This window comes from Centrocercus urophasianus, unplaced genomic scaffold (genome assembly GCF_019232065.1).
Source record: "Centrocercus urophasianus isolate 14NV4802_14NV808 unplaced genomic scaffold, USGS_Curo_1.0 seq_10, whole genome shotgun sequence".
NCBI classification, from domain to species: domain Eukaryota; kingdom Metazoa; phylum Chordata; class Aves; order Galliformes; family Phasianidae; genus Centrocercus; species Centrocercus urophasianus.
In genome coordinates this window covers 100,677,326-100,702,487 of record NW_024884142.1, presented here as the reverse complement: position 1 = coordinate 100,702,487, position 25,162 = coordinate 100,677,326, and the positions used below count along the sequence as shown (strand labels likewise).

The following is a 25,162-nucleotide window of genomic DNA, read 5'->3' as shown; positions in this document are numbered from 1 at the left end:
AAAGGTCAGACCAAAACATGTATCCAGGCCTGTGCAGTTTGTGTCCCTGTGATTCAAGAAACTGACATGGGAAACCTGCTGTTACAGAATGAAGTTCTAGGAGTACAATGGTTACTGATTCAGACCATAGATAAATTTGACAGTGCTCCCTTAGTGACTGCAGTCCACTAACACAAAACACTACAGTCAAATAGGACCAGCATCAATAAGAGTGAAAGAAGCTCTGATATGCCTTAACAGCATATGCTTACTCAAAAAGGATTTTAATTAAAGTAGACAGAACATCGTAAAGCTAAGATAGATAGGGAAACAAGCTATATAACTTATGCAGTTAACAAAAACATATACATGAGAGTATACTGTGGCATCAGAAGAAAACAGAAGTCATGAGGCAATAAATCACACTTTAAAAAAAACAAGCAAGAATACACACAAAAAAATGACTGTTTGTAAACAGGGAACGTACAGTTTCAGGCTTCGTCCTCTAGATGTGGGTCAAAATACAATAGTAAGATATTCCTGCCTGCCAAGGCCCTGTGAGAGCCACATCTAAACACTTGTCTTTTATTTTTTTCACTCCTCCTCTTTCCTATATGCCCTGGTGTGCTCAGAGTGGGGACTTGTCTGTAGGCACTTCTAAAACATAAATAATTACACTGAGAAGAACCCAAGCATGTGATTCTGCATCTTTCCCCAAGACAGGCAGCTGCTACAGCCCATCCCCATCTTGTTTTTCAAAGCTTAGAAGGTCCCTATGGGAATATATAAGGTATTTCTACACTTGTGTGTCTGAAGCGCAGTAGGTCTGGAGAGAGTGAAACTAGGACTGGAAAGCAAATGAACTGTTTTACAACACGGACAACAATTTTGCTAAGCAATCCCTACATCACAAATTTTAATTAAGATTTAAAATTTGGTGCCTAATAAGATAATGAGAGAAAGTGATATAGTCAATATATATATTATGTTATATGCACACTGGAATAAAAATTATTTCTTTGTGGTACACTACTAGCAGACAGCGCTGCCAGGAAAAAAACTTATTTATTCTGGAACAAGTCACAGCTTAATACTAAGTTATATTTCTCAGGCATTATTTCACAATTCTCTAGTATTTTTCAAGTAATAAGTGACTTGTACGTTGCATGGTTGTAGACAGCAGACGAAATGAACTCCCTGCCTTCCTGGTATGCAAGTGCATTCTTAGATCTACACAATTCCAGTATTTTGATCTCAGAGCTACCCCAGGTTTACCCGAGGTGAGACCAAGCTTTCATACTACAACTGTGCAATTTCTTCAATACAAAGAAAACTTTACTTTTCTCCTCTGAAAGGTTGAATTGCAAACACAAACTGTAATACAATCCTCTTCCCAACAATGGTCTCTTGAAGCAACTGCAAAAGCTTCTTCACTGCAGGTGAAAGAACTACGCTTCCAATGAGGCAAAGAGCTGATTCAGAAAGAATGCAAAAATCAGTAGAGGTTGAAAAATCCACATATACCAGACAGAATCCATTTTTCTTTCAAGAAAAGTGAGCTGCAGATATATTTTATACCAATGTAACCCAGCACACAAACTAACACAAAAATGAACACAACTTTTTTGATAAGCTCTGCTCTGACTCAGAAAATGAGGAGAAAAAAATTAACTGAAGTGGAAAATCAGTAAGTGACCTTTAATATCAACATAATGATCCTACCAGAAAGGTGAGGAAAATCTTGATAGAAAAAGTTCACCAGACTTCCACACAATAACTTGGAAAGGCTTGGGAACTACATCTGGATACATCGCTCTGAAACACCATCCTGTTTTCAGAGGTGTGCTGTTTGTTTTCCCAGAGTAACACGCGTGGGTGACCAGATTCCAAAAAATGTAATCACAGGACACACACTGAGAAACTCTTACCTGGTTGTTGCTAGCTTCTCTCCTTTTTTCCAGTCCCAAAACACAATGGCATGATTATCATCAAGCCCAACAGATGCCAAACATTTTCCATCAGCTGTACAAAAGCAGTACTTAATGTTAAAGGTGATTAGTCTTTAACTGAACATACAGCAGGGAATGGATACAACAAATACACTTTAAACTGAATTTCAAGTGATATTATAAATGAAAGAAGAAAGCATGTCATGGGTACAAATGATTCCACTACTTCAGGGTTCACAAGGCCAAACAGACTCTCATACTGGACTGGCCTCACAGTATTCAGCATCTTACATGACTAAGTTCTATGAAAAACAGGCCCGAGAGGAGAAGGGGAACTAGAGTTCACAGTTGAAGAACGTAGGCCTAGAAAGAAGGAAGGGATGAAGCTGAAAAACAAGAAATAAAACCAAAACAGTTTTTAAAAAGTAAAGAAAATAAAGATACAAACAAGGAGACAAAAAGTTGGTGCGAAAAGAAACCAAAGGAGACAGTAAGAACCATTCTAGAACAGCTTTAATGAGCAAAACCACTATGAATACAGCTGATACAAAAATATGCAGTGACATGCATTATTTCTTTAGGAAAGATGCATAATATCATAATAAAGATAATTATTTTTAAAGGTAACTCAAATAAGTCAAGGAAAAAATATTTTGTTAAGAATACAACTTTACAACTTTATTCACATCAAACAGGCTTCATGCATTAATTTAGGCTACACATTCTGATTAATAACCACCAGAGGGCACAATCAAACACTGCATGAACATAATTACAACATCAGAATCATAAGATGATCAAAACAGTCCTACAAAAGTGATCTGGCTCTGTACACTGAGCTCAGTGGCCAATAGCAGATGCTTTTGAAAGTATGGGCAGAGAGGAAGGGTAGTATAAAGTTAGCCACCAGATCAACTAAGACAGAAAGAAAAAAGGCATCTTTGGGGTTCAGGGCAACTTTTTTTTTTTTTTTAAAGCTTTGCATAGTGCAACCTGTAACTAATTTGGAAACATCTCTTATTAACACAATGAAAATTGCCTTCGCAGGGCCAAACCAGCCCTCTGATCCTGTAGCATCTGTTCCATTCAGTGTCAAGAACCTAAACTAAAGCCATTTAGGTAGGAAATGAAGACTTTTTCAATATGTGCTTTTTCAGGATTAGGTTTAAAGCAACACTGTCTTTATGCCAGTCATTCTTACTTCTTAAAAAACAATTATTTAATGCCCATAGAGTATGTGATCAATATGATTTTATGAAGGTATATATATTTTAATACATGGGATATAAGTAACTGGAGAGAAATCTAATTTTAATGAGAACATAGATCACAACGTATTTCCTAACTGTATTTTGTTCAAATACAGTTCTCAATGACATTTTTTCTTTTTTTAACATCTACACACACAATGCCCATCAGATCATCTCTATCCATTTCCCCTTCTCCTGGGACCAACTTTACTAGGTTTCACACTGCAGTGTATCAGCAATTTCACACTGCTTGGATGAACACCAAGGCTCCTCTTCGGATAATGGAATATGAGTCAGTTCCAGACTTATCTTTATGGAAGACTCTTCCACATGGTCCTGTCTAATAAATGTGATCTAACGTGCCATAATGAATTCTGACATTACAACAGAGCAGAATGTGAAATAGATCATGCTTAATTGAAGCCCACATAAAAATCTGAGTTCAGAAAATGATAGTTAAGGTAAAGTAGTGGGTAGCCACAATATTTGTTAGACTTTAAAATCTTTTATAATTTAAGTGTGACGTAGGACAGCTTTTGTCTGAAGGTAAAATGGATGTGTCACACCAAGGGCCAGGTCTATGAGAAGAACTGAGTGCATAAGGAGAAGCAGAATTTTAGAATTCTACTTTGTTCTGAGATCATGAGTTCCTGATGAATTTTTACACTGGTAGAATCACTGAATTGTAGGGGTTGGAAAGGACCTCAAAGGATCAGTGAGTTTAACCCCCCTGCTAAAGCAAGTACCTGCTGGGTACCTACCTGGGTAGATATCCAGATGGGACTTGAATATCTCCATAGAAGGAGACTCCACATCCTCTCTGGGCAACCTGTTCACCCTTAGCATACTGGAGTGACTATGTGCACTCCTGGATGTGCCCCACTCTTTTCAAACCGAGCAATTTAGATCCTATTCCTGCTTAGCAGCACACAGGAGTTAGGCACTGTTTCGTTAACTATCCATAAATGTTTAATCTGATAATGCATAGCATTCTAAGTACTGTTCAAGCACTCTCCATAAGTCTTCCGGCTCAAAGGAATCACTGTAATCACTTCTTAAATCCTGTGCTATATATTATCCATAAGCACTGTATTCTCACAAATGAATAAAAAAATTTTTAAAGGCTCCAAATAATTTCTGTCCTGTTTTCCAAAGTTAGGCTCATCTGAGACTAACTGCACAAGTCACTTTTCAAACTGTGATTAAGACTCTTAGCAAGACTGTAAACAAGGAAGAGTAGATTGGTTCTCCAAGAGTAGTGTTTCTTTCCCTCTTTCTCATTCATATTTGGGAGTAGACAGATAAAAAAATAATTTAATAGAAAGGAGTAATGGATTGGTAAGATTTTATAAAAACACAAAATTGTGTGAATCACCATCATGTGAGTGACTGAAAATTGAATACAGGAGCTGCCCTTAGACAACTGAGAGCTCAGGTCATTCATCCCAGAAAGGCAAGTAGGAGAAGCAGCAGACAACTGTTTATCATATCTGCTTCTGTAAACCCACTGAAAAACGTTAGCAAATTTGAAGAACTGCATGAGCCTGGAGATCACAATGCCATCTCATTTGCACACTTCAAGTGATCGCTCTGCCTGCTTTTAAATTATTATGCCATCATGTAGAAAGCCATTTGAGTCCCAGCTGTACACTCGGTATTATGAATTAGACATTCAGAAGAATTAGTGATGGATTGTAAAAGAGTCCTATAACTGATTCATTGCTCAAACAATTTTTATCAAAACTGTCAGAAAGGCTTTTATGTAAAACTTGTATTGACTGTAAAATGGTCATTTAACACAAAGAACAAAACTAACTGTCATAGCTATTCAAATAAAAGTTTCACCAAGAGGATTGCTTTTTAATTAATCACTTAGAGCAATGTACCTGAAAAATCCAGTGCACACACTCCTCTTTGATGCTGGCCTTTGAGTAATGATAAACACTTCAACGTCTGTGTGTCCCAAACATGAATAGCAGCATCTCTTCCAACCTGAATCAGAGGATTAATTCAAATATCTGCTCATAAAGTTCAAAGCACACCAATATCAGTAATTAGCACTATCACATCTTCAAAACACTCCAGAGGTAACTATTTTTCTCCTTGCTGTATTTTATCTTTTTCACAGACTATTTTCTCTTCTGTATCACAACTCATTTCAAGCACACCGGAGCGTGGAACTTTGATATACTGCATTCATGGAAAAGTCCATTCTCACCTTGTGAGAAGTTCACAGCCTCATTAGTTGTGGTATGAGAAGTATGTCTGCCTCTATGTTGTAAACTGGATCTCAGAATCAGTCAACTTAGACAGTTTTCCAAACTAAAACTTTTTTACTTGTTCTTTTACACACAGTTATACATACCCTCATTCTTCTCTCTCAGGGATGCCTAGTTTAATTAGAAATAAAAGTCCACACAACTTTCTCCCTCAGCTTCTTGTTTTCTCACCTCTTTCCTTTCCCTTCTCTATATATCTATATATCCATGCACAAAATCCCCTTTCTTTAAGCTTGCCCTACACTGAGACTAATGATACATCAAAAATGCCTAGGACGTAGATAAAAAATACACTTCACAGATAAAAGCAGAAATTCAAAGTGAATGTAAAATAGCAAATCTATTTTTCTCCTAATTATAAATCATAAAGGCAACTTATTTCCACGGATTTCTAAAATCATCTCTGCTAAATACCTACCTGCCCAGTAGCAACATAGTCTTTCACTGGGTGAATGCTTAGGCTGAGGATATCATCATCATGGCCGAGATACAGCCTTTGAGAGTGCTGCTGCCTATTATATACAACAGCTACAGCAGCAATGTGATACACCACTTCTCCAGTCTGTGTGTAGAACAAGTTATTTCGACAGTCATAGCCCCTATAACTGAAGTAAACATGAAACAAGTTACATTCTGTTTTAAAAATATTCTGGTACATTGTGTAACAAATTGTGCAAATTGATTTGATAGTACAGCAGGGCTTTCAACCCTCCCGTCTCAAAACTATCTCACCACATAGGCAGAGAGACACTATTCCTACCAAAGTCATCAATCTTCACGGTTTACTTTGCAGTAAACTCTTAAATTAGTACTGACATCACAGGAAAGAATATGTAGAGTGCACAGAACTACAGCCAGCTTTACAGAGATTTGGGTTCAAGAACAAAGCTGTTAGGCAATGTGACAAATCACAGCTATCAGAAATAGAATCTTTGCTCTGGGATACATACGGTTGAGTCAATAGAAGGTAATTTTATGAAATGCACTGCTCGGGTATTATTTAATATATGTCTAGATTATTACAATCTTCTCTTGTTCCTTACCATACACAACTGAAAGAAAACAAAGTCTATGGTTGATATTCCATAAATTATGTACAGCAGCAGTGACAAATAAATTAGTTGTGAGTAAGCTCTGATCCTGAGTATAATTGTTAGGATGTTTTAAAAACCAGGAAAAAAAAAAAAAAAAAAAAAAAAAAAAAAGGAAAAGAAAGCATTATTTAATATTGCTCTACCCGTGTATAAACTGCAATTTTAGACTGTCCTCAGGCGCTCGTTCTCTTTTGAGGAAAGGAACAGAATGGTTTTTCTCTTTACTTTGTTGTTTCAGCTGAGGTAGGTCTTCTTTGTAAACCTGAAGAATAATTGTTAACATTAATAGCACAGCTCCAAACATTTCTGAATATTTGTGTACATGCAAGAAAAACACCATTTCATACAAGTTTTACAACTTAACACACTGTTAAAGTGATGGTCAGTAGTTACAAGAAAGAGGAAGTCACTATTCATTCCTGCAGAACCCCTAACGATGATAATAAATCTATTCCAGACAGTGGAGTCTCCTGACACGTGAAGGACACTGCGTTACTCTGGAGCAGAGCTCATTTTTCCTACCAGATTCCATTGTCTGTCAGTGAAAAGGATTCACAATACTGACTGAAACCATCAAGTCTCTAAGCATCTTTTTAACTTCAAATGTACTTCAGAGTATGTAATCAGAGCTGAACATAATGAACCAATTCTGCCTAGATATCACGATTAAACATACAGTGCCCAACAGTACCTAAGTGATTTGCCAATACATCTGAAACCAGAAAAGAGAACCTCCATAGATAATGCTACAGGCACAGACACCATGCATTAAAATCTTTCAGGAATTCTGAAACTCTGTGGGATTGCTGATGATGTCTGAAGCCTCTTGAAAGCAGTGGCATTAAACTACATTTGTTACAACGCGGAGACAGAGCCTGATTATTATTTTTTTTTCTCTTTTACTGTACCTACATTTCCTGTTGTTCCTTTCATTTTTCCACAAAGGACAATTAAATCGTTAGTGCTGTAGAACTGTGTCTGACCTCAAAGACAACACGCTGGATTTATACAAGTAAAATGTTCACATAACTTGAGATGAGTTTTTGATAGTGGTAACTAAGTAGACCTTAACACACTTTATCTGTCACTCATATGGGTTCTACTTTGTCCTGAGCGTTCTTGACTATCTACTCTGCTCCTCAGAGAATGCTGCTAATGAATAAGAATCAAGGATTACTGTTTTCTAATACACTTCAATATCTAAGAACCTATCTCTATAATATCCAATATCTATCCCTACACTGCTTCAGCCATAAACTCAGAGGAAAAAAAAAAAGTGTAATGCTATAATGCAATGGAAATTACCCTGATAATAGCAGGGAGGCAAAGCCTTAAGCGACAGCAAACAAGGACAAATCCAAACAATGCAGCTATAGACACAAAAATGAAGGAAAACAGCTGCTTACCTTTGAAGGCCTCAGGAAGGAAGGGGTCCCCAACAAGACACCCTTCCCACCCCACCCCTGCCAAGCCTTAAATGAGGTCTGGGAAAGTGTGGATCCTGATTCCACCCCTTCTGGTCGCTCAGTGCATTGCGTGCAGCTGAGCTCCCTGGGTTGGCTTTGCCTTCCTACCAGGTGCTCAATGACTGGTTCAGGCTCTGACTCTGCATTTCTACTACAAAAAGCCATACCCACTTCTAAAAATGAGATTCATGGTTTTAAATTTCCAAGTGCTTTTATAATTTCCTCTAACAAGTGATTTTCCTCTACGTGTACTTCATATGCTTGATGTCTCATATTTCCTGTCTAAGATTCTATTTCATGCTGCTTCTAGCTTTGCCATACTTTAATCTGCTTGATACATTTCACCTTAACTGCCTAAAACTATTTTTTCATTTTCAGCTTTTAATTCCAGATGTTCTTTTTGATGCATAGTGTGGAGGAGGATGCTGTCTGATTTGCATGCAGAGGGAGAATAAGGAGAAGGGGGAGGCTGGGACAAGTACACCAGACAGTTCTGGGGTAAAAGAAAGGCCAGGGAGCAAATATTGCAAAATCTCTGTTTCATTTGGCAAACACAATAGATCTCCATAACAAAGAGGTAAAATAAGCTGTTGGCTGAAGGACCTGAGCCACTTAATGCAGAATCTGTAATGTGCAGAGAAAAGACAAAGGATAGTGCTTTACTAAAGCATGGAATGTTAGAGGTGACCTGTCAGCATTCTAGAAAGAAACTCCATGTCTGCCACTAAGTGACTCAAACTAACTTGAACCAAGCTTATTGTATATTTTGCATTCTCAGGTACATAGCATGAGATTATGTCTGGTCTGTAGAAGTTCTGACCTTTGACCATTGCAACTGCTCAGGTCACTTGTCAAGGTGACAAATAGTAATCTCCTCACAACAATGGATTCCAAAAATCAAGCCCCAGATATTTAAACCAGAAGCCAAAATCAGGGGGGAGAGAGAGAGAGAGAGAGAGAGAGAGAGAGAGAGAGCAGAATTCGATGTTGATGTTCCTTTGCCTTCACAACAAACAAAGATAACAGCGCCCTTCCACATCATAGACTGTTATAAAGATCAGTGATCATGAGCACACAATATTGACAAGCCCATAGCAACCAAACAGATGCAAGGTCAGGTTGGCACACTGAGTCAGCAAGTCAGAATCTGATACAAAGATGGCAATAAGAGATAGTTACTGTAACTGACTGCAAGTTTCCCAACCAGCCACCAGTGATTTCCAGACACTGGCAAATATGATAAAGCAGGTCCAAAATCAAACAAAGACCCAAGACAGACCCAAGACAAGTCTGGATCAGCAGGGTCCATGGCCAGACATGAGCATGACAGCAGCACCCCAGCACTTCATCAGAGCTGAAGGGCATAAGAGATGTCTTTTAGCCAGGACGAGTGTAAAGACATTTTTATGATATAGAACCTGCTATTCAAAACATGTAGCTCATGTGAAACCAGCAGAAGCTAAGCTATGTAACAAAATAATTTTCAGTAAGGATAGAGTTCAAGTGAAAAGAACTGCATTTCTCTGTGGAAAAGACATTCAAGGGCAAGCTCAGAAGTTGATGAAGTTTTCACCAGAGAGAAATCCCAAGAAGTCCAAGGAAAAAGCAAGAGAAGCACTGGGGCTATGATCACAAGAGAAAGAGAACAGAGAGGGCTTTTTTGTTATTCACTGTGTAGAACTTGAAATGAAGATATTACTGATATATCTCAAATAGGTTGTCATAAAGAAACAAGATTGTGTTTCAACTTTGTAAATAAATGGATCTGAATCAGAAAACTTCAAACTCTATTTTGCTTCTATTTATTGCAGTAATCAAAAGGATTCTAAATGATGTTAAGTCACACTGGCCAAAGCAGAATCAGTCTTATGCACAAACAATATGAGGAGTATGAGCCAGGCTAAATCATTCTGTGATGTTCCATTAAAATTGAATAGAATTTTAAACACTTTAAAAATTAAAGCTGAAAGGATACTCATTAGATTTTTATTTTAATCAAAATAATAGAACAATTCTCATAGATTGACATTGAAAGATGAGATTAAAGAGTGAAATGGTGTACGATGATTCCTGAAAAAAAATCAACGTAGTAAAGAATAGTCATTTGATTTTGTCCTTCTAGCATGGAAACAATCTATTTAAATTTACCTTAGAACACAGTTGTACTGAAAACAGGAAGGTAATGAAGTGCATTAAGTGACCATTAGAGAGCAGTTTTACTTGGATCTCATATAAGCCAGAGAGATTTTAATTATTGGAAGTTTTATCATTGGTAATAAAGAAGAATCTGTCACAAATAAATGTATTATGCAGGCTTTACACTCATTAAGAGGATTATTCTGCTTTGAATATGCAGAAATCATAGAAAAAAAATCCATGATCTCTATTTTACAAATTATGTTTCTCAATTTAATAGGACAGAATGATCTTTTCTAACACGTATCAAGGGAATGGGGATAGCAATATGCTCTTGCAAAATGTTTGACTTTGCTCTGTAAGCCATATTCCTTATTTCAATAGATAGTTTTACATACAGATATGCTAAAGCCCTTATAAATTCCCATCTGCAGCTAAAGTAAACTCTGTTTTTATGTATATTGGTTGCGTAATCAGTTGAATACTGTCAAAATAATCTTCTTAGAGCAGGATGATGAATTAGCTGGAAACCTCTTTTGCTTATGTTTACTAAATACTGAGGATAACTTGTCAGATAATTGGCACAGTGTATTAATTTTGACTCACCTGACGATCATAGTTGATTTGAGCTTCTTGCTCAATGTCAGAATCTAACTCCGGCACATCAGATAAATCTGAATCTGATTCTTCACTGTAGGAATCAATGCCACCCTCTGCATAAAAATAATCATTATATAGCAGACACCTAATTACAAGGAAATAGCATGCAATGCTTTCATTATGCTTTGGTAGTAGTCAACTTTGGAATCAAAAGCAGCTTGTAAGAATCATAGGAGGTGACTGAATGTGTCAGGTTTAATTTCTGTTTCTCCTTTTTCAGTGCCTGGGGCAGGATGGTGGCAGAGGGAAGAGAATAACTAAATAGTTTTTAGTACATTTCCATCATCTGAGAGAGTAATGCTTTTTTCACAGGTTTTGGAGTGATGATACAAAAATGGTAAATAAAAACTTCCAGCGTGATCATTATCTGTGTTTAAGAAGATTTGCTATAACAAAAGCATTTTGCCAATTCTGCAGGTACTGACTGATTTTTTGCCCTTTTACTGAAGGGAACAAAAATTTCAGCAACTGACATTATGTAGTTTGTCTGGCTTTTAAGTGTACAACATACCAAGGAATCAAAACTATTTTCTCAGTTCAGTAAAATACATTTCATCATTGCTGAATTCTCTGTTGATTTCATTCAATAAATAACTCAAAAAACACCATTTTTACCTTGTGGAGCTGTTTCAAGGATGCCATTTGTTATCCCTTCTGGAATAAATTGCCACTGAAAAACAGAGTGATCAGCACCTCCTGTGCTTAAAACCCACTGAAAATCATGGGACCATCGGACATTGGTTACATGTGCTGAATGGCCAACATATTTTCTAAATTTAGCTCCTAAAAGGCACAAATAGAACAGCTCATATAGAAGAATAAAGAAAAGCAACCATGATAGCTAATAAAGTTTGTCTTTCAAAAGAAACAAGCTCTAATTTCTCCTAGGAAACAGAAATGAAAGTTACAAAAATACTTAAATGCCTGCTTGGGTATTCTGATATTAATAGTAACCACAGAAAAATAAATGGCATAAAATACCTCAAGAAACAGGCTTACTTCAGTTTTCAGAAAAAAGTAATTAAATCCTGGCAAGAAGTATCTATATATCTATATCTATATCTAAACAGCCATATGTATCTGTACAGATAGGGTTAGTTATTTATACTGTGGCCATTAATGCTCAAGTGAATTACACACATGCTAATACACAATAATTCAAGTGCAGAGTCAGAAAATATACAGATTTCAACTTAATCATGAAAGAACATGGGAAGTCAAAAGGTTGTTACTTTTAGTTGTGTATACATTATATGTATTACAGTGTAGATGCCAAGGAAAAAAACTATGTTAAAAAAGAAATAAACTACAGCCAACTCCAAAGATAAATAACTCACCCAGAGCTATACTGACTTGTTCTAGTAGACCCTGCTGAGGTTTGGATGACAAGGTATCATCAGAATAGCTACATGGTTAAATGATATGTTCTCAATGGTTTTCAAACAAGTGCAAATACGTTGGCAGGGAACTGCTAAATAGGACAGTTAAAATCTCATCATTCTGTCCAACAAAACTAATTGTGAGTTGTTCACAGAGAAATGTGAATTATACACCTGAATCTAATGCCGTTATCAGAAAATATACTGCTGTGGAACTAAACAAACATCGCATTCTTCAGAAATAGAAAATACTGTCTTACCTTTCCTTAGGCATGGAAATCTGAATAACTTAACCAGCCCAAAATCATCCCCAGTCACCAGCACTGAGCTGTTGTAATTACCATCCACAGAGTTGACATCTGTCACGTTTGTGTACTTTGGCCAAATACCATTTACTTCAGATCCTATCACACAGGTCCACGAGGCCCAATGAATTCCTTTGATCTCATCTTTGTTAGTTAGATGCTTACCAGCTGAAAATACACAAGCGAATATCGTTTGTTTTCAGTAAAACCCTTTTTTTTTTTTTTCATCACATTTACCTTTATATTCTTCTTGGGATTAGACTTTAACCTCAGTAAATTGAAAAGACTCACAGTTTTCTTTAAACAAGCATGGTCTTGTATTTGTGGCATTTGGGGACATCCTATGTCTTACAACTAATACAGCTGCACACATATAAAGCTAAAAACATATAAAAGGGTCAAAAAGTAATCACTCCACATCACTTCTACCAAAGGAATGCCTTCAATACAAAGCATGTGTATGTGTTCCTCGAGTACTTTCAAGTTCTATGAGATCACTAATACAAATCTTAAAATAAAGCCACATGTGCAAGCTATGTAGCAATTGTTTGCCTTAATCATAGAAGGTCACTGAACTTTGTATATTTACTCAATGAATCATTCTATGGTACTTTTCATTTACAGAGAGTGCTTCATTATTTATTGGATATAGCCCGACTCTGTGATAAGTCTGAGTGCTATTGTGTAAGTATCTCTTTTTCATGTTATGTGCATGCTAGGAAAATGAACGTAACTGGTGATGAACATTTCATGTACACGATTTGCTTCATGACAAAAACATTAGTAGTAGTATTAATATACCAGCAACAAAGAACAGAAACTGACCACAGTATCGTGTTTAAAACAAAAGACTTTCCAAGAAAAACATTATGAAAAACATTGGAACAGTCAATTTAGTGGCTCCATGGGACAAACATAACTGAACATACAGACTGAAATTTTAAGTATGTCAAGAGATGTCAACTGAAAAGAAACCGATATCTCATCCAGAAATTTAACTGAACTGCTGTGCAATTTGAACTGGGTCAGGCGTTAGCTTCAGCAGGAATGTAGCTTAAATAGCTAGGCCTAAGAAAATGTACAGGCAATATTTGAAATTAATTGCATTTTTTTGGTTTGTTTTCGTAACTGCTAAAAATAGAGAGCATCTTTAACTTTCATCCTAGAATGATACAAAGCTATCAGAAATGCACAGCCCATTCTTGGTTAGACTATCCCAGGCTTTTTAACCTAAAGCTAAAGACTCTCATTCTAAAAATGTGATGGATTGGATTAATTTGATAAGCCTGGGGGGTTATCTATGCACTACTCATTAACAGTCATCAAAACCATCATCATTTCTTAAAGTTGATGTATTCTGCACTTATTCATGTGCGTTAAAGAGAGGAAGGTAAAGGGAAAAGATGAGTTTGGAAACTTTAACTGAATTCAACTGAACTCAAACTGTTTACATATAAATTATAACAGTAAATACAAATAAATAAGGCTTAAAACACTCTCGCATTACTTTTGATAAAGATATTTCCCCCAGGGGCAGTGGAAATTCAGATTTTGACTGCAACTGAGTATTTGCACAGAGCCAGGAGCAGCCACCTTTCAAAGAGGCATGATACAGCCAGTCAGCTGAGTTCAAAATTGACCTCCAGACAAATCTAGGTAAGAAAAATACGGCCTAGATTCCCTGCATTAAGAAGGGCGCCATACTAGCTCAAACGAGAACAAAATCTTATCCAAAAGTTCTCCTGTTCTTTGACAATTTCTTCTGAATATCAGAAAGCACTTTCAATTACAAGTTAGAATAAATCAATTATACCCTAGTGGAAGAATTAAAACTAGTTTTACAGGACAGTCACCCTCAGAGGTGACAAGTAAGTTGGACTGTAAGGATAAAGACAGGGCATATACATTAATGCAGCTGAGGTCCCTAACAAAATGTAAAAAGGATAATTAAACATTTAGCACAAATTAATTTATTTACTTTGGTGAGATGAACATAAATCTTGCCCCATGATTGAATGTGAATTCTCTACTTTCCAAGCTTATTTTGAACTGCCATCACAAACTGTTAGTATTTCTTACAATTTTGAGATTTATTGCAAGAACAGGAAAGGTACTGATGTAACATGGATGATAACACACTGTGGCATCCCTTATTTATTTAAACAATTCCCAATCATCTCCTGCAGATTGGGCTGTGCTACTTCAGCCTCAGCTGTTACCAACTGCCTTCTGGATTTCTGCTGAATGCTCCCTGGTACAATCCATGCAGGGATGAGGGCTGTTGGGGTATTCAATTACTCTGCCAAAGTTTAGCAGTGACACTTTGAACACTGTTTCTAATAACATGTTTTAACATTGAAACCAGCTCTTCTGTTTTTACTAATTAAATTCTTTCAAATGTTCTAATCACTAAAACTGTAACCATTCATCAGGAAGGAAATGTAACAGGGAATGAAGTGCTTTAGTAGTGTGAAGCAAAATTTAGTTCTTCAGTGAGTCAACCTGTAAAAGTTTGCTACCTAAAAGCACACAATTTGTGTAAACATAAAAGGAGAGACAGCTTTTACTTAAACAAAGCTGAAGGTGGGTATATGCTGAGAATAAGGGTGTACAAATGAACTGTAGTATTCTGTAAGTTCCAGTCACAAAAATCTGCTTGCAAATGCACTATGTATATAGTATCTGTATCATTCACTTCAGATCAACACAGAAGTTCACTTGTTCATTCCATGTTCATACTTGTAAACTTACATGGCATCTTGTAGAACAGTCTCTCTCCTGCGCCATCATTGGTTTGCAGGAATTTGCTATCCACAGACCAGTCAATATGAGTAATAAAACTGCAAGATTTGTTGCATTCTCCTATTTTTTTGTATCGCTGAGCAACTGCATAGATATCCACAGGGCCATCATTAGAGCCCACAGCGAGGTAAGAGCCATCGGGTGAGAATTTCATTTCATGGATTACTTCTTTTCGGTCTTTAATATGAACCACCTCTGTCATGTCCCTGCAAGAAACAGTAGTGAAAACGTGACTGTAAACTTCTGAACATGCAGCCTATAAATATTTAAGACAAGTATGGCAACAAATATCTTGTACAAGAGACATAGATGTCACAAAAAAATCTCCTACTGCTTCCATGGGCTATAAGCACATCCTTAAAGCAAAAAATAGAAACAACCTGTTGATGACACTTTTCACTCCACTGTCCCAGTTTTAGCTGCGGAATAGTTAGCTGTGTGGTCAACACTAGACTATTGTGTTTTTGTTGAAAAAGTTGAAAAAAAGATTTCTGTTAAGGAGTGATTAGTATACCTCACAAGAACGTAGCAGAATGGACGTTAGGAGATCACCATTTCTCCACACTAACTCTTATGGGGAGACAGACAAACAGATTAGTGGCTATGAGTTAAACTGGTAAAGCTAGATTTGATTACTCTCCCATGCAGTGACCAGCTAGCTACAGTATTTGGGACACAGCAGACCTAAAATGTCCTTGTGATAATTCCTTGCATGAACCTTTGAGACAATAATAATAATTACAAATTAAAAAAAAAATCAAGAACACGATGCAGTCTCATCTTCTGAAAAACTCTCCCCTATCCAAATTACATTTGATACAAACCCATTTTCTGTGGAAATAGAAACCCTACAAGGAACTCAAACTGCAAATCTCTTGAAAGCAGACAAAGGTTTTGCAAGGAGGCTTCCCAAACTCTATGGATATGAAGAATAAATTAGAAGCAAACTGAAATATATCTTCCCCTGAGTTGACTGAATGATGAAGCAAGTCCTATTGCCATTACTTTTGGATTTATGAAGATAACTCATACCAGATAAGGCAATGTTCTGAGGAGGAGTCTGCTCCAAATGTCATGCCTCACTTACTTTCCATTTTAGTTTTCTTAAACGTTTTTCCTGATTTCTGCCTCAATTTCTGCTAGAAGCATCAAATTTATGAAAAGGCTCAAAACCATTTAAGAAACAGTGAATTTTGCTAAAGTTTCTTAAAAATGCAGATTCATAGAACTGTAATGGAGAATCACCCACAATGAAGACAGACAGGGGCTCTGAGGAGACTGGTATGAATCAAAAGGTTAATATTACAGATGATCTGAATTCTTCAAAAAAACTGATGAAATATATTTCCTTTAGGAATTTCCTTTAAAATGGTGGAGCTCCAAAATGTCAATGACAGGAGAAATTTAGTTGGAAAAATTCTTATTTTCTCACAGGCATTTTTTTCTTTTAAATATATTTTGGCCAAAACAAAAACAAACAAACAAACAAAATCTGTTAGCTCTACCTTCTTTCTGAAAACCTGCAATATAACTATTCCATAGTGATAAATATGATAGTGATATGAAAAATCTGAGAAGGATCTTCCATGGCCAAGAACTCAGAAGAAAATAAAAAAATTAATGTCACTGAGTATATATTATTCAAAACAAGAACCTTCCATGCTTTTCCCTCTTATAAATTCTTTGTTCAAAGTTTTTTAAGTCAGTTTTTTAAATTTACTAAAACTCACTTTAAAAAATAGAGCAATATTAAGAAAGTAGTAAACTCGTCCAAGTATCATTTAGAATAGTTTATGGTGTTACGAACTCACGCTACTTTTGTTGGCTAGATATTTCACTCCATGGTCAATTTCATGTTTTATCTGTCTACATCAATCTTCCATATATTACTCCAGACAGAAAATGCCTACTGGGTAAGATGCATTCATGCAAAACACGCTTGTCATCTATTCAAAAATGAGAAATTTGCATATGGTTAGCACATGCCCAATCAGTGATTATTTTGATACTGCCTGTTCTTATATGTGGCAGAAACATGATCAATGAGACTCCTCTCAAAACTGTGTTATTGCTGTTAATACACATTTTCCTAAACATCTGCACCATTTCAGAATAAATAAACTTCATCGATCTTGTTACTGTGAGCTGATCTTATGACTTGAATAAGCCATAGGTTTGCTTCGAGCTGCCAAACTACAAAAAGTAATATTATGGAAGGATATGGTCAATTTTTACTCTCTTCTGTTCACTTTCATTTTCTGACGAACAGGAATAAAAGACTTTATAAAAACGTTTTGAGTTACTCAGGAAAAAAAAAAAAAAAAGAAAACCTGAGAAATGAATGCCGTATTTTCTCATCTTACCTTACTCTAAGAACAATGAAGGAGCCATCTTTCATACCAAGTGCTAACTGTGATCCATCAGGACTGAAAGACACACTCCGCACTGCTTCTTCCATGTTACAACGAGCTATCAAGGCATGGTCAGCAAGACTCCATAGTCTGCATCAAAGGAAATTGAAAGCAGTAGAAACTTCTTCCTAACTCCACAATATTTCAATATTATCAAGAGTGAAAATGAAAGGTCCAACTGAATTGGTAATGCCCTATTTGCATATGCACCTTAACATAAAATCTTAACATAAGAGTTTATAATGCACTGAGTTCCTTTCCAACTATGGAACAAAGATATTTTTACTGACTTGAGCCAACAGACTTTCAGTTAAGTAGTTTTTAAAATCTCAAAACTGCTTATCAAATTTGGAGCAGAAAGATGGTGTACTGACTGCCTGCTTCAACATATGGAGATTTAGAATTTCCTGACAGTAGCACTAAATCTCTTTCACATCAGGTGAAATCCCAGGTTCAAATTCCTTTCAAAGTGAAGGAGTCCTTATAACCCCCAGTTCTGGTGGAGATGGCAGCTCAGACCTGAACACATCTATGACAGTTGAAGAGTAAATAGGGGAAGGGAGAGCTTCAAGCTAAATGACATATGCATTTTGTATCGTCTTCAGACTCTAATTATCTAATAGAATTCCCCTGGATGCAGGGGAAAATGCAATTTCCTCTAGACAGAAGGAGTCAATAGGGTGAAATTTTTGCTGGAAGAGAAAATAACACTCAGAGCATAAACATTCCAATCATGGGGAAATGGTTCTTCTTTAACACTGAGCAAACTAAGAGGGCTGCTCTGAAAGTAACACCTCCTGTTCTATTATGTAGGCTCACAACCTCAGAGGCAGATGTTGGTGGTATGGCAGCAGAGGTTTCTGCCAATTTCTGTGACATTCTGTTACTGTGCAACAGATGGCAGCAGAGGGGTTGTGTGACAAAATGGTGTCTGACACGGAAGCGCGAATGAAGCAAAGATGTGGAAATGAATTCCTCCACGCAGAAAAAATTATACCCACTGACCTTCATTGATGCTTGCTGAACACCTATAGAGACCGAACACTGGATGTCAGCACCATGGTGGGTGGTGCATTTCAGCAGTGATGACAGTGACATGAAAAACAAGCTATGTTCTGGACTGCCATGTCCAGAAGCATGGCATGCAGTCTCATGTTATCTAATGGTGAAAATGCATAGCTAGTGGTGGTGATTATGTTGAAAAACAGTAGCTAAGAATTTGCTCAATCAAGTAGTGCTATTGTGTTCTTCATAGCTGTTGTGGTTTACATGAAAACAAATAGGAGACATCACTTTCAATCAATGTAGTAAACAATAACGCAAGCTGATTTGCTGATTTGCAATACTTCAAAAAAAAAGGAATCAATAAATATGTTATTCTGTAAGATGGGGAAATGCAAACACTGTTACCTATATTTTTTGAAAGAATGGAGGGAGTTTCCTAAATCACTACAACCTAGTTCATCAGATCTCAGTATTCTGAGATCTAAGACTTAGGAAAAAAAAAAAAAGTAAAGAATAATAAAATGTGGAAGAAGATGCATGAAAGATTTTTTGCAGTAGATAAACCAAGTCAGCAATACTCAGAAATACCAGTTAGAAATACCAGGATTTTGAGGACAGTATCATAGATCTAATATATTTTGTAAAGACTTATGAAATACTAAGTAAAATATTTGAATTATTGGCCAAACTCAAGAAAATGAGAACTTACACAAGAACTGTACACTGTACTGGATAAAGTTCTATGCAAGCTTTACAGAAGGAAACAATTAGCTGGATGGAAGTTTCTACTGAGAATTCAAACTTTGGAATGTTAACATTCGATATTTTCTCTAAAGACACTGACATAAAAGATGAGAATGCTGATGAAATTTGCTATGGACAGGAAGCTGGGAGGCACTGTGAACCCAGAAATGGATTTATCATATTTGTAGAAACAGAGGATTCTTGATGATGAAACAGACATGGAATGAAACTTAACCAGAAGCTGTATTTGCGAGTTTTATTCTCTAAAATTGTGCCACAAGCTTCAAACAAGGGGAACTAGCAAAAAGAAGTAAGATCTCACACTATTCTTTAAAGTACAGAATGACCATGATCCACGAGTGAGTTACAGACAGGGAAAAGGAAATTTGATCCTAAAATGTATCCTGGGTGCTATTCCAGGAGGTACACAAAAACAATAGCGCACAACACACAGTCATTTCATCCAACATGCTCTTTACAAAGTCTTTCAAGAACTTTGAATAAAAACAGGAACAGATGCAGTGAAGGATTACTAGGATGATCAAGAGAATCTAGACTGTATCACATTGAAGAAGACTAAAAGAGTTTAACCTCTATACCTTGGTGAAACAAAGGCTGGGAAGGGATAGTGTTGCTTCCAAAAATGCATCAGTAGGATAAACATCAAAGAAGGAGAAAAATTTATGTCAAAGGATCATGTTGGCACTAGAACAAATAGGATAAACAGAACATGAATCTAGTTCAAATAGAAGGAAGTTTATGACCACACCAGCAGTAGCATTTAGATGCAGCCTTGAAGTGTGAGTAAAAGGAGAGAAAAGAGATTGAGTTTGATAAATTTTGTAGAAATAGAGCATTTGACTGCCTGTATTGAGAAAGGGTGGTACCCTGTCAACTCAGCACTTCCTTTCAATCAGAAACTCTTTGGGACTTTTCCCGTTAATGTTGTTAGGTAACCCAGAATTAACGCCCCTAAATGGCGCTGGCTCTTTCTTAGTCTCAGAAAATTCAAGGATGAAAAAAAAAACCTGGAAAGGTTCCTCTGTCAAAGAACTGCAAGTACTGGATCCTGGTGAAAAACAGATGCGGGATGCTAGAACTGTTTTCAAAGACAAAATAGAAGTAGGAATCAGATGCAAGATTCTTAGGAGCCATGCAAGGGAGAACAGAACCAGTAAGAAACAGTAAAGACTGCAAAAGAAACACCAGGACAGAATGCCTCCAAAACTTGCCTCCACATGAACCACTTACATTTTGAGCGTAATTGCAATACATGGCAGTGCAAGATGAATAATTCAATTTTCTTAGTAACATGCAATCAAAACCCCAAAATTTAATGTAAGAATAATTCCAGATGTTACCCTTTCATTTTTAACAAAAACAGTAATTTTGTACACATGCAAGCATTTGTATGCACAACTCAGAGATGAAAGGCCTGGCTTTGCTTATGAAAATAAGGAAGGCAATCTTTTCTGGCAAATTCTTCTGCATACTGTTTTTGAAAGAGCTGAATAAATAAACCACTTCTGTATAAAAGTTGCTTCTGTTTTCCAAGAAGTCAAAGATGTGTTTTCACCATTCCTCAGCAACTTTCCTCTGCATTCGTTTAAATGTCTGAGTTTTAGAAGCTCCAATTGAACATTTTATTAGTAAATATTCCAATATTTTCTGTCACATACCTGACATAGAGTTCATAGTTTATTGGTGCACATACTGATTATCGCCTCTCAAGAGGCTTACTAGCAACTTCTTTGTTTTCAGAAACAGCCAGTACTGATGGCAGCAACTTAAATGCTGGCTCTGGCAGAACAACACTGCACTAATAAATAAATGAATAAAAAAATCAGAGACATATACATTCAAAATAATTTGTAGAAAAATAAGACTCTGCATCAATCTTTCTACAAATGCAAGAATGGATCATTCAAGAAAGACAGCCAGCAGAGCAGAGATGTTCTGCCAGAATGTCAGCTACTTGTAGTCCTGCAGCTAGTCATTATACCGGTGTGTTGTAAAAAGACGTGTATTAATTGCACTGAACAACTGTAATAAATCATTCTTTATGCCTCCATTAGTATTCAGATGAGGCTGATGCTTCTTCCTGGTTCTTGCCATAAGAATGATGAAGCAAGCAGCATTTCTAATTGAGAGGACATTGAAGCTTTAAGAGTAGGAATCCTGTATTTGGCCAGTCTTCTCTCAGCTGTGCTAGGGAAAATCTAGAGAAATTCCTCTTCACCATGCAGAGGTCTTTTTCATTTAAGCACATCACTTACACATGATAACATAATCCAGCTCACTAGATAATTTTATCTGTAGAACAATTTAGATTTACATTCTATTCCACTAACAGGAAAATTATGCAATAAAGGAAATAGCAATATAGAAACACTCCTGTCAATTCAAAATCATTACTAAAAAACTCTTTTGACATTGCTAGGAACGCATGAACTTTCTAGGTAAACAAACACAAAGTGCTTAATTTCCCTGCCGCAATTGGTTTTTATTGTTTGGGACTGATAATCTCCTTCCATTGTGGAAAATCTTTTTACCAGCAGAATTATCTTTCAGTTCCAAAATTATTCATTTATTTTTTTGTATTTGTGGCTAAGACCATGCAATCAGCCTAAGCCTACAGATCAAAAAATATAATGAAAAAATAATAGGAAAAATCCTTTTGTGCATGTTTTATGTCACTAAAAACACACAAGAATTTATGCATTTCTCTGGAATTCCTCACATGAAGCATTAGCACACTAAAAAAATAAGTATCACTGCCTGAGCTAGAATTCAAATCCCCCATTCTCTAGTGCCTAAAGAGCTAAATAAATAAATAAAGAAGAGCAGAAGACTACCTGCAATGTTAATAAATGCATATTTTAAGAATGGTGATGTTCAAAGGCATCAATAGTCTAACAACAAGTATAACAGCAGTAGTAATCATAAGAGCACCACTCAACAAGATTTTGTGCACAGGGAACATGCTTTAACAGCCTTTCATAGATGGGCACAAGTTTGTCTCACGTACTCTACAGCACATCATCCAGTGCCAAACCAGAGTGGTAGTACCAAGCTAAGTCAAGAGATGAGTCCAAGATAATAAGTCCATAATCTTAGCATGGCTTATTAGCTTGAGATCAGTACTACACTAATCTCAGCATTGCAGCTCTTGTTTGGGAATGGGCTCACATTCCACCAGAATGCAGGCAGTGTCAATTTTTGTTTGTCTATAAAGCTGTGCAGAAAATTCCAAGCAGAAGAGACCATTCCTGCATTTTACAAATTGAAATAATGCTGCTGTGTAGGAAACATGCAGATAATGTGATTGTAGAGTCTAAGTGGAGTTTCATTAGTTTCACAATTGATTAGAAAGAGATGAGGAATGGCAGGAATAGGAAGCCATACAAGTAAAAATGGAGAAAGGAAAGGAAAGAAACTGAAACTCCAACTGACCATCAAGCTTCAAGGCCAAGGTGAATCCACAATGGGAAATCTGAAGGAGCACAAATTTGAACTGTCTGTATGACAGGAAACTGAAACAAGTCCGAATGGTAGAACCCACTGTTACATTTCTGAAATAGGTGGCTAGTAGTCCATCAGAACTGAAAATCTGTTTGGTAACATCCAAGGGTTGATCTGAAAATATGTGACCAAATTATCTATGTAAGATGAAAGTCAGTTATGATCTATTTGGTGTAGAGTTGGAGAATGGACGGGTTAGAAATTAGGACAGTGAGGTCAGGAGAAACCCCTGGAAAACTAGAGTTTGAGAAACCACACTGTTGTGAACTGCACTGTGTGCAATGCAGGGCTTCAGGGACTGAGAGAACAAGGATTTGAGGAAAGTCTCAGGAAAACACCATAATAAAATCTGGTTTCCCAAAAGTCAATCCAGCCTTGATAGGTATCTTTCCCTGAGTGGAAAACAGAAGGCTGAGAAAAGTTTTGCTGACTCTCTTTAATCTCAGGTAAGTATTCAGTCAGAGTGGATACTGTTCAAGTCCAGATGATGTAATAGAAAACAGCTGTGTGGGTTTGAGATTGTTATCAGTATGACTATCAACATAGCTTAACTTCCATGCTTTACAGTAAGTTTTACTAAGTGTACAAAAAAGGCTTAGGTCTTTCATCAGCTTCTCATTTGGTCAAACTCAACAGCGAGAAGAAAAGAAACATCCTTGACTTTACCATAACCTCCACAAACACGTGTACAAAGTTTCAAATCGCTGTTATCAAGACTTCAGGTGTACCTGCTACAAGTAGACACGTGAAAGGTGTTTTTCATCAGAGTAATCCAGCCTTGTTTCCTGGGATTTTAATTTAATCGGGTTTAGATTAAATTTTCTAAACACTCATGGTTGGCTCAGATTCTTGCTGTGCAAAAATTAAGTCAAAGATGTTTAAGATTTTTGATTTTTGCATGGTACTAACTGATGAGAAGCAGGAGGCCACTGTCAGAATTAGAATTAAAACTGTTGTTCAGAACAGTAATAAGTACTTAAAGCAGAGTACTCCAGCATGTGCTAAACACAAGTATTTGAACACATATTCTGATTAATTTCACATGATGTTTGAAGCCCACATACAAGGACTGAAAAGAAAAGAAAAGCTGCTAAAGAAAAAGAAAGTGGGGGCAATGTTGCCTTATGGGACTCTTAACATAAGGCCAAAATATAAATCATTTACAAATACATCAAATTGAAACTGGTTAAAAATGATATGTATGTGATTCAATATATTAAAAAAAACCCACAAGATCTAGCCTTACCGTACGGATCGATCGTCACTGCCTGTGACTGCTAAAGGCTTCTTTGGATGGACTGCCAGGGCCCACAGCTCCCCTTCACAATGACCCTGCATAATCAGCATGGGTTTATCTCTTTCTCTTACTAGCACCTCAAATATTTCACTGTCCTGTGTCCCTGCTAGAAGTCTGTCTGCTTTCCAACAGACACTTCGGATGGACAAACCTGACGGGACAGAATAATTTCAGATTAATGGCAATGACAAGACCAAATGATAGTACAGTGAAGATCACTAAGACTTCAAGAGAATTTTACAACAATCATCACATTTTCAAAACAAGCCTTATATCACAGTTGTTAGAATCTCAGAACAGTTCTCCTAAGTTATCTCCATTACACAGAAAAAGAGAGAGTTCTATTCTGGGAAAATGCTGTCTGCTGTCAGTCTGCCAAGGGATCGAGTTCTTCTGCTTTGCTTGCATCTTCAGAATTTACATAAAATAAAAATAAACATGAGTTAAAGATAAAAATTTTAGAATAGGTAAGATTCCTTCTTCTGAAGCTTTATTTTTTTTTTCCAGTACTTTACATTTTTGCATATCTAAACAGAACAGTGAATAAAATTTTAATGATGATCTTAAGTTACAAGTTATCACCCTTCTCTACTTTTATCCAAACTATTAAAAAAAAAAAATTAGAGTTTTGCTTTTCATACATACTAGAGAGCTTGATCTTATTCCAAAAAAATCCATAATTTTTAAGCTGGAATTTTTCAAACAACATGCTTAAAAATATCCTCTTATCAATGAATTACAGCACTGACTGCCTCAACGTAGGTGACTGCATTTCAAAACTAGTGTTTTGCATTCAGAAACACCTTTTACAGTAGGGAAATCTGGTAGTAACCATTTGAAGAACACTCAAAAAGTAAAGCAGTTCAGTGGCTCTAAGGCTGAAT

At 36.5% G+C, this 25,162-nt stretch overlaps 1 protein-coding gene across 3 annotated transcripts in view; it reads right to left on the bottom strand.

Moving 5' to 3' along the window:
- The window catches only part of EML6 (EMAP like 6), a 108,812-nt gene that overhangs the window by 40,513 nt on the left and 43,137 nt on the right, over nucleotides 1-25,162 (bottom strand). For all 3 annotated transcript variants that reach the window (XM_042811443.1, XM_042811452.1, XM_042811460.1), the window contains 10 exons: nucleotides 24,228-24,429; nucleotides 17,663-17,800; nucleotides 15,249-15,505; nucleotides 12,453-12,665; nucleotides 11,429-11,596; nucleotides 10,760-10,866; nucleotides 6,695-6,813; nucleotides 5,876-6,062; nucleotides 5,065-5,170; nucleotides 1,908-2,001 (listed from right to left, as the gene is read on the bottom strand). In XM_042811443.1, coding sequence (XP_042667377.1) covers nucleotides 1,908-2,001; nucleotides 5,065-5,170; nucleotides 5,876-6,062; nucleotides 6,695-6,813; nucleotides 10,760-10,866; nucleotides 11,429-11,596; nucleotides 12,453-12,665; nucleotides 15,249-15,505; nucleotides 17,663-17,800; nucleotides 24,228-24,429 — 1,591 coding nt within the window. The remainder of the gene's footprint in view (nucleotides 1-1,907; nucleotides 2,002-5,064; nucleotides 5,171-5,875; nucleotides 6,063-6,694; nucleotides 6,814-10,759; nucleotides 10,867-11,428; nucleotides 11,597-12,452; nucleotides 12,666-15,248; nucleotides 15,506-17,662; nucleotides 17,801-24,227; nucleotides 24,430-25,162) is intronic.